This window comes from Hemibagrus wyckioides, linkage group LG03, assembly GCF_019097595.1.
Source record: "Hemibagrus wyckioides isolate EC202008001 linkage group LG03, SWU_Hwy_1.0, whole genome shotgun sequence".
Taxonomy (NCBI): domain Eukaryota; kingdom Metazoa; phylum Chordata; class Actinopteri; order Siluriformes; family Bagridae; genus Hemibagrus; species Hemibagrus wyckioides.
In genome coordinates this window covers 2037646-2050145 of record NC_080712.1, presented here as the reverse complement: position 1 = coordinate 2050145, position 12500 = coordinate 2037646, and the positions used below count along the sequence as shown (strand labels likewise).

The window sequence follows — 12500 nt, the reverse complement described above, 5'->3', positions numbered from 1 at the left end:
CATGGCGTAGTACAGTGCGGTACGGTGTGTTGTGGTGTGTTATGGTGTGTTACAGTGCGGTACGGTGTGTTGTGGTGTGTTATGGTGTGTTGTGGTGTGTTACAGTGCAGTACGGTGTGTTGTGGTGTGTTCCAGTGCGGTACGGTGTGTTACGGTGTGTTGTGGTGTGTTACAGTGTGTTGCAGTGCGGTACGGTGTGTTACGGTGTGTTGTGGTGTGTTACAGTGCAGTACGGTGTGTTACGGCGTGTTACAAAGAGGTACGGTGTGTTACAGTGTGTTACGGTGTGGTATGGCGTGGTACAGTGTGTTACTGTGTGGAGTGGCGTGGCGTAGTACAGTGTGGAACAGTGTGTTACGGCGTGTTACAGTGAGGTACGGTGTGTTAGTGTGGTACAGTGTGTTACGGTGTGGTACAGTGTGGTACGGTGTGGTACAGTGTGTTATGGTGTGCTACAGTGCGGTACGGTGTGGTACAGTGCAGTACGGTGTGGTACAGTGCAGTCCGGTGTGGTACAGTGCAGTATGGTGTGTTACAATATGGTACGGTGTGGTACAGTGCGGTACGGTGTGTTATGGTGTGTTACAGTGCGGTACTGTGTGTTATGGTGTGTTACAGTGCGGTACGGTGTGTTATGGTGTGTTACAGTGCGGTACGGTGTGTTATGGTGTGTTACAGTGCGGTACTGTGTGTTATGGTGTGTTACAGTGCGGTACGGTGTGTTATGGTGTGTTACAGTGCGGTACGGTGTGTTATGGTGTGTTACAGTGCGGTACGGTGTGTTATGGTGTGTTACAGTGTGGTATGGTGTGGTACAGTGCAGTACGGTGTGGTACAGTGCAGTACGGTGTGGTACAGTGCAGTACGGTGTGGTACAGTGCGGTATGGTGTGGTACAGTGCGGTATGGTGTGTTACAGTATGGTACGGTGTGGTACAGTGCGGTACGGTGTGTATTGGTGTGTTACAGTGTGGTACGGTGTGTTATGGTTCCTTACAGTGTGGTACGGTGTGTTATGGTGTGTTACAGTGTGGTACGGTGTGTTATGGTGTGTTACAGTGTGGTACGGTGTGTTATGGTGTGTTACAGTGCGGTACGGTACGGTGTGGTACAGTGCGGTACGGTGTGTTATGGCGTGTTATGGTGTGTTACAGTGCGGTACGGTGTGTTATGGTGTGTTACAGTGCGGTACGGTGTGTTATGGTGTGTTACAGTGTGGTACGGTGTGTTATGGTGTGTTACAGTGCGGTACGGTGTGTTATGGCGTGTTATGGTGTGTTACAGTGCGGTACGGTACGGTGTGGTACAGTGCGGTACGGTGTGTTATGGCGTGTTATGGTGTGTTACAGTGCGGTACGGTGTGGTACAGTGCGGTACGGTGTGTTATGGCGTGTTATGGTGTGTTACAGTGCGGTACGGTGTGTTATGGTGTGTTACAGTGCGGTACGGTGTGTTATGGTGTGTTACAGTGTGGTACGGTGTGTTATGGTGTGTTACAGTGCGGTACGGTGTGTTATGGTGTGTTACAGTGTGGTACGGTGTGTTATGGTGTGTTACAGTGCGGTACGGTACGGTGTGGTACAGTGCGGTACGGTGTGTTATGGTGTGGTACGGTGTGTTATGGTGTGTTACAGTGCGGTACGGTGTGTTGTGGTGTGGTGTGTTACAGTGTGTTACAGTGTGTTGTGGTGTGTTACAGTGTGTTACAGTGTGTTGTGGTGTGTTACGGTGTGTTGTGGTGTGTTGTGGTGTGTTGTGGTGTGTTACAGTGTGTTACAGTGTGTTGTGGTGTGTTACGGTGTGTTGTGGTGTGTTTTGGTGTGTTACAGTGCAGTACGGTGTGTTGTGGTGTGTTACAGTGCGGTATGGTGTGTTGTGGTGTGTTATGGTGTGTTACATTGCGGTACGGTGTGTTGTGGTGTGTTGTGTTACAGTGTGTTACAGTGTGTTGTGGTGTGTTACGGTGTGTTGTGGTGTGTTATGGTGTGTTACAGTGTGTTACGGTGTGTTACGGTGTGTTGTGGTGTGTTAAAGTGTGTTAGAGTGCGGTACGGTGTGTTTTGGTGTGTTACAGTGCAGTATGGTGTGTTGTGGTGTGTTACAGTGCGGTATGGTGTGTTGTGGTGTGTTGTGGTGTGTTATGGTGTGTTACAGTGCGGTACGGTGTGTTGTGGTGTGTTATGGTGTGTTGTGGTGTGTTAGAGTGCAGTACGGTGTGTTGTGGTGTGTTGTGGTGTGTTACAGTGCGGTCTGGTGTGTTATGGTGTGTTATGGTGTGTTACAGTGCAGTACGGTGTTTTGTGGTGTGTTATGGTGTGTTGTGGTGTGTTAGAGTGCAGTACGGTGTGTTGTGGTGTGTTACAGTGCGGTCTGGTGTGTTATGGTGTGTTACAGTGCGGTACGGTGTGTTGTGGTGTGTTATGGTGTGTTGTGGTGTGTTACAGTGCGGTACGGTGTGTTGTGTTGTGGTGTGTTACAGTGCGGTCTGGTGTGTTGTGGTGTGTTATGGTGTGTTACAGTGCAGTACGGTGTGTTGTGGTGTGTTATGGTGTGTTGTGGTGTGTTACAGTGCGGTCTGGTGTGTTGTGGTGTGTTACAGTGCGGTCTGGTGTGTTATGGTGTGTTATGGTGTGTTACAGTGCAGTACGGTGTGTTGTGGTGTGTTATGGTGTGTTGTGGTGTGTTACAGTGCGGTCTGGTGTGTTATGGTGTGTTACAGTGCGGTACGGTGTGTTGTGGTGTGTTATGGTGTGTTGTGGTGTGTTACAGTGCGGTACGGTGTGTTGTGGTGTGTTGTGGTGTGTTACAGTGCGGTACGGTGTGTTGTGGTGTGTTATGGTGTGTTACAGTGCGGTACGGTGTGTTGTGGTGTGTTATGGTGTGTTGTGGTGTGTTACAGTGCGGTCTGGTGTGTTATGGTGTGTTACAGTGCGGTACGGTGTGTTGTGGTGTGTTATGGTGTGTTGTGGTGTGTTACAGTGCAGTACGGTGTGTTGTGGTGTGTTGCAGTGCGGTACGGTGTGTTACAGTGTGTTGTGGTGTGTTACAGTGTGTTGTGGTGTGTTGCAGTGCGGTACGGTGTGTTGTGGTGTGTTGTGGTGTGTTACGGTGTGTTACGGTGTGTTGTGGTGTGTTACGGTGTGTTGTGGTGTGTTACAGTGCGGTCTGGTGTGTTATGGTGTGTTACAGTGCGGTACGGTGTGTTGTGGTGTGTTACAGTGCGGTACGGTGTGTTGTGGTGTGTTATGGTGTGTTACAGTGCGGTACGGTGTGTTGTGGTGTGTTATGGTGTGTTGTGGTGTGTTACAGTGCAGTACGGTGTGTTGTGGTGTGTTACAGTGTGTTGTGGTGTGTTGCAGTGCGGTACGGTGTGTTACGGTGTGTTGTGGTGTGTTACGGTGTGTTACGGTCTGTTACGGTGTGTTGTGGTGTGTTACGGTGTGTTACGGTGTGTTGTGGTGTGTTACGGTGTGTTGTGGTGTGTTACAGTGCAGTACGGTGTGTTGTGGTGTGTTACAGTGCAGTACGGTGTGTTGTGGTGTGTTGCAGTGCGGTACGGTGTGTTACGGTGTGTTGTGGTGTGTTACGGTGTGTTACGGTGTGTTACGGTGTGTTACGGTGTGTTGTGGTGTGTTACGGTGTGTTGTGGTGTGTTACAGTGCAGTACGGTGTGTTGTGGTGTGTTACAGTGCGGTACGGTGTGTTACGGTGTGTTGTGGTGTGTTGTGGTGTGTTACAGTGCGGTACAGTGTGTTACGGTGTTGTGGTGTGTTACAGTGTGGTACGGTGTGTTGTGGTGTGTTACAGTGCGGTACGGTGTGTTACGGTGTTGTGGTGTGTTACAGTGCGGTACGGTGTGTTGTGGTGTGTTGTGTTATGGTGTGTTACAGTGCGGTACGGTGTGTTGTGGTGTGTTACGGTGTGTTGTGGTGTGTTACAGTGCAGTACGGTGTGTTGTGTTGTGGTGTGTTACGGTGTGTTGTGGTGTGTTACAGTGCAGTGCGGTGTGTTGTGGTGTGTTACAGTGCGGTACGGTGTGTTACGGTGTGTTGTGGTGTGTTACAGTGCGGTACGGTGTGTTGTGGTGTGTTACAGTGCGGTACGGTGTGTTGTGGTGTGTTACAGTGCGGTACGGTGTGTTGTGTTGTGGTGTGTTACAGTGCGGTACGGTGTGGTGTGTTGTGGTGTGTTACAGTGCGGTACGGTGTGTTGTGGTGTGTTACAGTGCGGTACGGTGTGTTGTGGTGTGTTGTGGTGTGTTACAGTACGGTACGGTGTGTTACGGTGTGTTGTGGTGTGTTACAGTGGGGTACGGTGTGTTACGGTGTGTTGTGGTGTGTTACAGTGCAGTACGGTGTGTTACGGTGTGTTGTGGTGTGTTACAGTGCAGTACGGTGTGTTGTGGTGTGTTGTGGTGTGTTACAGTGCGGTACGGTGTGTTACGGTGTGTTGTGGTGTGTTGTGGTGTGTTGTGGTGTGTTACAGTGCGGTACGGTGTGTTGTGGTGTGTTACAGTGCGGTACAGTGTGTTGTGGTGTGTTACAGTGCGGTACGGTGTGTTGTGGTGTGTTACGGTGTGTTGTGGTGTGTTACAGTGCGGTACGGTGTGTTGTGGTGTGTTACAGTGCGGTACGGTGTGTTACGGTGTGTTGTGGTGTGTTACAGTGCGGTACGGTGTGTTGTGGTGTGTTACAGTGCGGTACGGTGTGTCACGGTGTGTTGTGGTGTGTTACAGTGGGGTACGGTGTGTTGTGGTGTGTTACAGTGCGGTACAGTGTGTTCACGGTGTGTTATGGTGTGTTACAGTGCGGTACGGTGTGTTGTGGTGTGTTATGGTGTGTTACAGTGCGGTACGGTGTGTTGTGGTGTGTTGTGGTGTGTTACAGTGCGGTACGGTGTGTTGTGGTGTGTTACGGTGTGTTGTGGTGTGTTACAGTGCGGTACGGTGTGTTGTGGTGTGTTACGGTGTGTTGTGGTGTGTTACAGTGTGTTGTGGTGTGTTACAGTGCGGTACGGTGTGTTGTGGTGTGTTACAGTGCGGTACGGTGTGTTACGGTGTGTTGTGGTGTGTTACGGTGTGTTGTGGTGTGTTACAGTGTGTTGTGGTGTGTTGCAGTGCGGTACGGTGTGTTACGGTGTGTTGTGGTGTGTTACAGTGCAGTACGGTGTGTTGTGGTGTGTTACAGTGCGGTACGGTGTGTTGTGGTGTGTTACAGTGCGGTAGGGTGTGTTGTGTTGTGGTGTGTTACAGTGCGGTACGGTGTGTTGTGGTGTGTTACAGTGCGGTATGGTGTGTTGTGGTGTGTTACAGTGCGGTACGGTGTGTTGTGGTGTGTTACAGTGCGGTATGGTGTGTTGTGGTGTGTTACGGTGTGTTGTGGTGTGTTACGGTGTGTTGTGGTGTGTTGTGGTGTGTTACAGTGCAGTACGGTGTGTTGTGGTGTGTTACAGTGCGGTACGGTGTGTTACGGTGTGTTACAGTGCGGTACAGTGTGTTACGGTGTTGTGGTGTGTTACAGTGTGGTACGGTGTGTTGTGGTGTGTTGTGGTGTGTTACAGTGCGGTACGGTGTGTTACGGTGTTGTGGTGTGTTACAGTGCGGTACGGTGTGTTGTGGTGTGTTGTGTTACGGTGTGTTGTGGTGTGTTACAGTGCAGTGCGGTGTGTTGTGGTGTGTTGCAGTGCGGTACGGTGTGTTACGGTGTGTTGTGGTGTGTTACAGTGCAGTACGGTGTGTTGTGGTGTGTTACAGTGCGGTACGGTGTGTTGTGGTGTGTTGTGGTGTGTTACAGTGCGGTACGGTGTGTTACGGTGTGTTGTGGTGTGTTACGGTGTGTTGTGGTGTGTTACAGTGCGGTACGGTGTGTTGTGGTGTGTTGTGGTGTGTTACAGTGCGGTACGGTGTGTTGTGGTGTGTTACAGTGCGGTACAGTGTGTTGTGGTGTGTTACAGTGCGGTACGGTGTGTTGTGGTGTGTTACAGTGCGGTACGGTGTGTTGTGGTGTGTTACAGTGCGGTACGGTGTGTTACGGTGTGTTGTGGTGTGTTACGGTCTGTTGTGGTGTGTTACAGTGCGGTACGGTGTGTTGTGGTGTGTTACAGTGCGGTACGGTGTGTCACGGTGTGTTGTGGTGTGTTACAGTGGGGTACGGTGTGTTGTGGTGTGTTACAGTGCAGTACGGTGTGTTATGGTGTGTTACAGTGCGGTACGGTGTGTTGTGGTGTGTTATGGTGTGTTACAGTGCGGTACGGTGTGTTGTGGTGTGTTGTGGTGTGTTACAGTGGGGTACGGTGTGTTACGGTGTGTTGTGGTGTGTTACAGTGCAGTACGGTGTGTTATGGTGTGTTACAGTGCGGTACGGTGTGTTGTGGTGTGTTAGGGTGTGTTACAGTGCGGTACGGTGTGTTGTGGTGTGTTATGGTGTGTTACAGTGCGGTACGGTGTGTTGTGGTGTGTTACAGTGCGGTACGGTGTGTTACGGTGTGTTGTGGTGTGTTACAGTGCGGTACGGTGTGTTACGGTGTGTTGTGGTGTGTTACAGTGTGGTACGGTGTGTTACGGTGTGTTGTGGTGTGTTACAGTGTGGTACGGTGTGTTACGGTGTGTTACGGTGTGTTGTGGTGTGTTACAATACGGTACGGTGTGTTACGGTGTGTTACGGTGTGTTGTGGTGTGTTACAATACGGTACGGTGTGTTACGGTGTGTTACAGTGTGGTACGGTGTGTTACAGTGTGGTACGGTGTGTTACGGTGTGTTACGGTGTGTTGTGGTGTGTTACAATACGGTACGGTGTGTTACGGTGTGTTACGGTGTGTTGTGGTGTGTTGTGGTGTGTTACAGTGTGGTACGGTGTGTTACGGTGTGTTGTGGTGTGTTACAGTGCGGTACGGTGTGTTACGGTGTGTTGTGGTGTGTTACAGTGTGGTACGGTGTGTTACGGTGTGTTACGGTGTGTTGTGGTGTGTTACAATACGGTACGGTGTGTTACGGTGTGTTACGGTGTGTTGTGGTGTGTTACAATACGGTACGGTGTGTTACGGTGTGTTACAGTGTGTTACGGTGTGTTACAGTGTGGTACGGTGTGTTACGGTGTGTTACGGTGTGTTGTGGTGTGTTACAATACGGTACGGTGTGTTACGGTGTGTTACGGTGTGTTGTGGTGTGTTGTGGTGTGTTACAGTGTGGTACGGTGTGTTACGGTGTGTTGTGGTGTGTTACAGTGCGGTACGGTGTGTTACGGTGTGTTGTGGTGTGTTACAGTGCGGTACGGTGTGTTACGGTGTGTTGTGGTGTGTTACAGTGCGGTACGGTGTGTTGTGGTGTGTTACAGTGCGGTACGGTGTGTTACGGTGTGTTGTGGTGTGTTACAGTGCGGTACGGTGTGTTGTGGTGTGTTATGGTGTGTTGTGGTGTGTTACAGTGCGGTACGGTGTGTTGTGGTGTGTTACAGTGCGGTACGGTGTGTTACGGTGTGTTGTGGTGTGTTACAATGCGGTACGGTGTGTTACGGTGTGTTACGGTGTGTTACGGTGTGTTGTGGTGTGTTACAGTGCGGTACGGTGTGTTACGGTGTGTTGTGGTGTGTTACAGTGCGGTACGGTGTGTTACGGTGTGTTGTGGTATGTTACAGTGTGGTACGGTGTGTTACGGTGTGTTGTGGTGTGTTACAATGCGGTACGGTGTGTTACGGTGTGTTACGGTGTGTTGTGGTGTGTTACAGTGCGGTACGGTGTGTTACGGTGTGTTGTGGTGTGTTACAGTGCGGTACGGTGTGTTACGGTGTGTTACGGTGTGTTGTGGTGTGTTACAGTGCGGTACGGTGTGTTACGGTGTGTTACGGTGTGTTGTGGTGTGTTACAGTGCGGTACGGTGTGTTGTGGTGTGTTACAGTGCAGTACGGTGTGTTACGGTGTGTTGTGGTGTGTTACAGTGCGGTACGGTGTGTTACGGTGTGTTACGGTGTGTTGTGGTGTGTTACAGTGCGGTACGGTGTGTTGTGGTGTGTTACAGTGCGGTACGGTGTGTTGTGGTGTGTTACAGTGCAGTACGGTGTGATACGGTGTGTTGTGGTGTGTTACAGTGCGGTACGGTGTGTTACGGTGTGTTGTGGTGTGTTACAGTGCGGTACGGTGTGTTGTGGTGTGTTACAGTGCGGTACGGTGTGTTGTCGTGTGTTACAGTGCGGTACGGTGTGTTGTGGTGTGTTACAGTGCGGTACGGTGTGTTGTGGTGTGTTACAGTGCGGTACGGTGTGTTGTGGTGTGTTACAGTGCAGTACGGTGTGTTGTGGTGTGTTACAGTGCGGTACGGTGTGTTACGGTGTGTTGTGGTGTGTTACGGTGTGTTGTGGTGTGTTACAGTGCAGTACGGTGTGTTGTGGTGTGTTACAGTGCGGTACGGTGTGTTGTGGTGTGTTACAGTGCGGTACGGTGTGTTGTGGTGTGTTACGGTGTGTTGTGGTGTGTTACAGTGCGGTACGGTGTGTTACGGTGTGTTACGGTGTGTTGTGGTGTGTTACGGTGTGTTGTGGTGTGTTACAGTGCGGTACGGTGTGTTGTGGTGTGTTACAGTGCGGTACGGTGTGTTACGGTGTGTTGTGGTGTGTTACAGTGCAGTACGGTGTGTTGTGGTGTGTTACAGTGCGGTACGGTGTGTTGTGGTGTGTTACAGTGCGGTACGGTGTGTTGTGGTGTGTTACAGTGCAGTACGGTGTGTTACGGTGTGTGTTGTGGTGTGTTACAGTGCGGTACGGTGTGTTACGGTGTGTTACGGTGTGTTGTGGTGTGTTACATTGCGGTACGGTGTGTTGTGGTGTGTTACAGTGCGGTACGGTGTGTTGTGGTGTGTTACAGTGCGGTACGGTGTGTTACGGTGTGTTGTGGTGTGTTACAGTGCAGTACGGTGTGTTGTGGTGTGTTACAGTGCGGTACGGTGTGTTGTGGTGTGTTACAGTGCGGTACGGTGTGTTACGGTGTGTTGTGTGTGTTACAGTGCGGTACGGTGTGTTACGGTGTGTTACGGTGTGTTGTGGTGTGTTACAGTGCGGTATGGTGTGTTACGGTGTGTTGTGGTGTGTTACAGTGCGGTACGGTTTGTTACGGTGTGTTGTGGTGTGTTACAGTGCGGTACGGTGTGTTACGGTGTGTTGTGGTGTGTTACAGTGCGGTACGGTGTATTGTGGTGTGTTACGGTGTGTTGTGGTGTGTTACAGTGTGTTACGGTGTGTTGTGGTGTGTTACAGTGCGGTACGGTGTGTTGTGGTTTGTTACAGTGCGGTACGGTGTGTTGTGGTGTGTTGTGGTGTGTTACAGTGCGGTACGGTGTGTTACGGTGTGTTGTGGTGTGTTACAGTGCGGTACGGTGTGTTGTGGTGTGTTGTGGTGTGTTACAGTGCGGTACGGTGTGTTACGGTGTGTTGTGGTGTGTTGTGGTGTGTTACAGTGCGGTACGGTGTGTTACGGTGTGTTGTGGTGTGTTACAGTGCGGTACGGTGTGTTACGGTGTGTTACGGTGTGTTGTGGTGTGTTACCGTGCGGTACGGTGTGTTACGGTGTGTTGTGGTGTGTTACAGTGTGGTACGGTGTGTTACGGTGTGTTGTGGTGTGTTGTGGTGTGTTACAGTGCGGTACGGTGTGTTACGGTGTGTTACGGTGTGTTGTGGTGTGTTACAGTGCGGTACGGTGTGTTACGGTGTGTTGTGGTGTGTTACAGTGTGGTACGGTGTGTTACGGTGTGTTGTGGTGTGTTACAGTGCGGTACGGTGTGTTACGGTGTGTTGTGGTGTGTTACAGTGCGGTACGGTGTGTTACGGTGTGTTACGGTGTGTTGTGGTGTGTTACAGTGTGGTACGGTGTGTTACGGTGTGTTGTGGTGTGTTACATAATGATAGTTTGTGATTATCTTAATGTAATGTATTATATGGTGATTATATGGTGATTCTTTCATGAAAGGAGTCTCCAGTGTTAGTGCTTAGAGACACTCAAAGAAGTGTGTGTGTGTGTGTGTATTATGTTCTGCATTGGTGTGTGAGCATTAAGTGTGTGTGTGTATTATGGTCTGTTTTGGTGTATGAGCATTAAGTGTGTGTGTGGTGTGTGTGTGTAGGTCTCAGTTGGAGGAGGAGTTGGATGTAGCTCGTGTTCGAGTAGCCATGGAGCGAGCTACAGCACAGGAGCTACGCCTGCAACTGCATGAAGAAGAGCAAGGTGACACACACACACACACACTCATCTACTACATCAGTGGCCTGGTTTCTGATCTGGAGTTTAGGTCAGTGTCTACATGGTGAAAGTCAGGACTTAGTCCACGATTACGGTCAAATAAACAGATAAATAAGGAGATACATAAAGAGTGTATATAGAGGCAGAGTGTGTGTGTGTGTGTGTGTTTCAGGTGAGCTGCAGTGGCTGAGCTGCATTAGTGGAAAATGTTTACTTTGAACAGACGTAGATGTCAGCTGTAGATGTCAGTAGTAAACACTCCAGACTGATTTACTCTGAGAAATCATTTCACTTAACCCACACGCAGACACACACACACACACACACATAGCATCTAATACAAAGACAGGAATTTATTCAGTTCTGTACATCACACACCACACACTCTCACTAGTAACTTCTCTCCGGCTGTCTGGGAGCTTTGCCTTTTAAGGAGTTTTGTGGGCGTGGCTTAATGTAAACCTGCTGTGATTTCTACGCACTCTGTCACTTTACAGCTGGATACGGTCCATAAACATCTGCACGCAGTACTAAGATGATCCAGAAGGTGTGAAACCAGGTTCAGATCTAAACTGTAAAAATCCTGTAAAAGTCTGAATAAAGACACATCTTTGTAGCACAAAGCGGAGCTGAAAGCCTGAGCACTGCCGTGTTTTCTCTGTGAGAGAGCGCAGGGTTACGCGGCTCCCTGGGAGACGGCAGCAGCAGGCAACGTTCAGGTCCATGAGCTTATTGTTGCACTAATGGACTTAAATTGCATTAGAACTGCTATTAAAAAGGTCCTGAAAAAGATAATTTGCCTCACGCTGCACACATAATGACCTAATTGGTCTGTCCATTTAGCTAATTAGCATCGTGCACATGTGATGGGTGGCACACACAATTCTTTATCGCTAGCGTGTTTGTGTGCTAGCATGTTAGCATGTTTGCTGGAGCCGGTATGGATTTAACCCTGATTCACTGAAGCGTCTGTGGATGATATGAAGACATCAGACAGTTTGCAGGTGCAGGATGGTTAGTGGAGAGGTTTATGAGCTCTGTGTGTGTGTGTGTGTGTGTGTGTATCCCACCCGTCTGATCCGGGAGAAGAAACCAAACCATGTCTAAACCTCCTGACCTAATCAGAGACGTCTGTTCGAGTCGAGTCAAATCCAACGGGCCGAGCGGAAAAACGCTGCATCTTACAAATCTGTTAATCCGCGTACAGGCCGCGGGAAAAGCGCAGCGGGCCGGCATTAAGTGGGAACGTTCTCTCCGGGCCGAGCTCAGCGCAGCGGAAAGTCACCTTCGGAGAGATTTTAATCCAGACACGTGTTTATCAGCCATCCAGAAAAGAGTCGGCGATGAAGCACACGCTCACCGCTCACCTCCTGATTAGTCCTGACAACCTCCTGAGACCAAAGAGACGGCTAATTTAAACTAACAAACTCACCCTGTGTGTGTGTGTGTGTGTGTGTGTGTGTGTGTGTGAGAGAGAGAGAGAGAGAGAGAGAGAGAGAGAGAGAGAGAGAGAGACAGCACATCATCTGACTGCATGTTCCGGACCGTCTGAGAGGTCAGCTGACCCGAAGAGGTGGACTTGTAAATATTTCACCACATCCACATTGACACTCACACACACACTCACACACACATACACACACAGACAGCGTGGAAGTGTTCTCAGCACACAGACTCGTCTCTCCCTCAGTCTTGACTTTTCCCAGTGTTGTGGAGTGTGTGTGATGAAGAGAGAGTTTTACTGAGTGATGATGTGATAATGTGCTGATGGTCAGGGTCAGAGGTCAGCATGTGATGAGGGAGTTAGTGCTCTTATTAAAACATGGGAACAAAAGCAGCTTCTGAAAGGAACAAGAAGAAGAACAGGAGTGTGATTCATTATAATGGAGTGATTACTGCCTGAGGAGTATGGGGGTGAGGTGACAGGGTGTGTCTCTGTCTGTGTGTGTCTGTCTGTGACTGTGTGTGTGTGTGAGAGAGAGAGAGAGAGAGAGAGAGAGAGAGAGGCAGGTGAGGTGACTGTGTGTGTGTGTGTGTGAGAGAGAGAGAGAGGCAGGTGAGGTGACTGTGTGTGTGTGTGTGTGAGTGAGAGAGAGAGGCAGGTGAGGTGACTGTGTGTGTGTGTGTGTGAGTGAGAGAGAGAGGCAGGTGAGGTGACTGTGTGTGAGTGAGAGAGAGAGGCAGGTGAGGTGACTGTGTGTGAGTGTGAGAGAGAGGCAGGTGAGGTGACTGTGTGTGTGTGTGTGAGTGAGAGAGAGAGGCAGGTGAGGTGACTGTGT

The 12500-nt window shown here is 50.1% G+C and overlaps 1 protein-coding gene across 8 annotated transcripts in view; it reads left to right on the top strand.

The window, feature by feature from the left end:
• The window catches only part of cntln (centlein, centrosomal protein), a 182206-nt gene that overhangs the window by 82595 nt on the left and 87111 nt on the right, over nt 1-12500 (top strand). For all 8 annotated transcript variants that reach the window (XM_058386074.1, XM_058386071.1, XM_058386070.1 and 5 more), the window contains one exon: nt 10106-10206. In XM_058386074.1, the coding sequence (XP_058242057.1) occupies nt 10106-10206 (101 nt within the window). The remainder of the gene's footprint in view (nt 1-10105; nt 10207-12500) is intronic.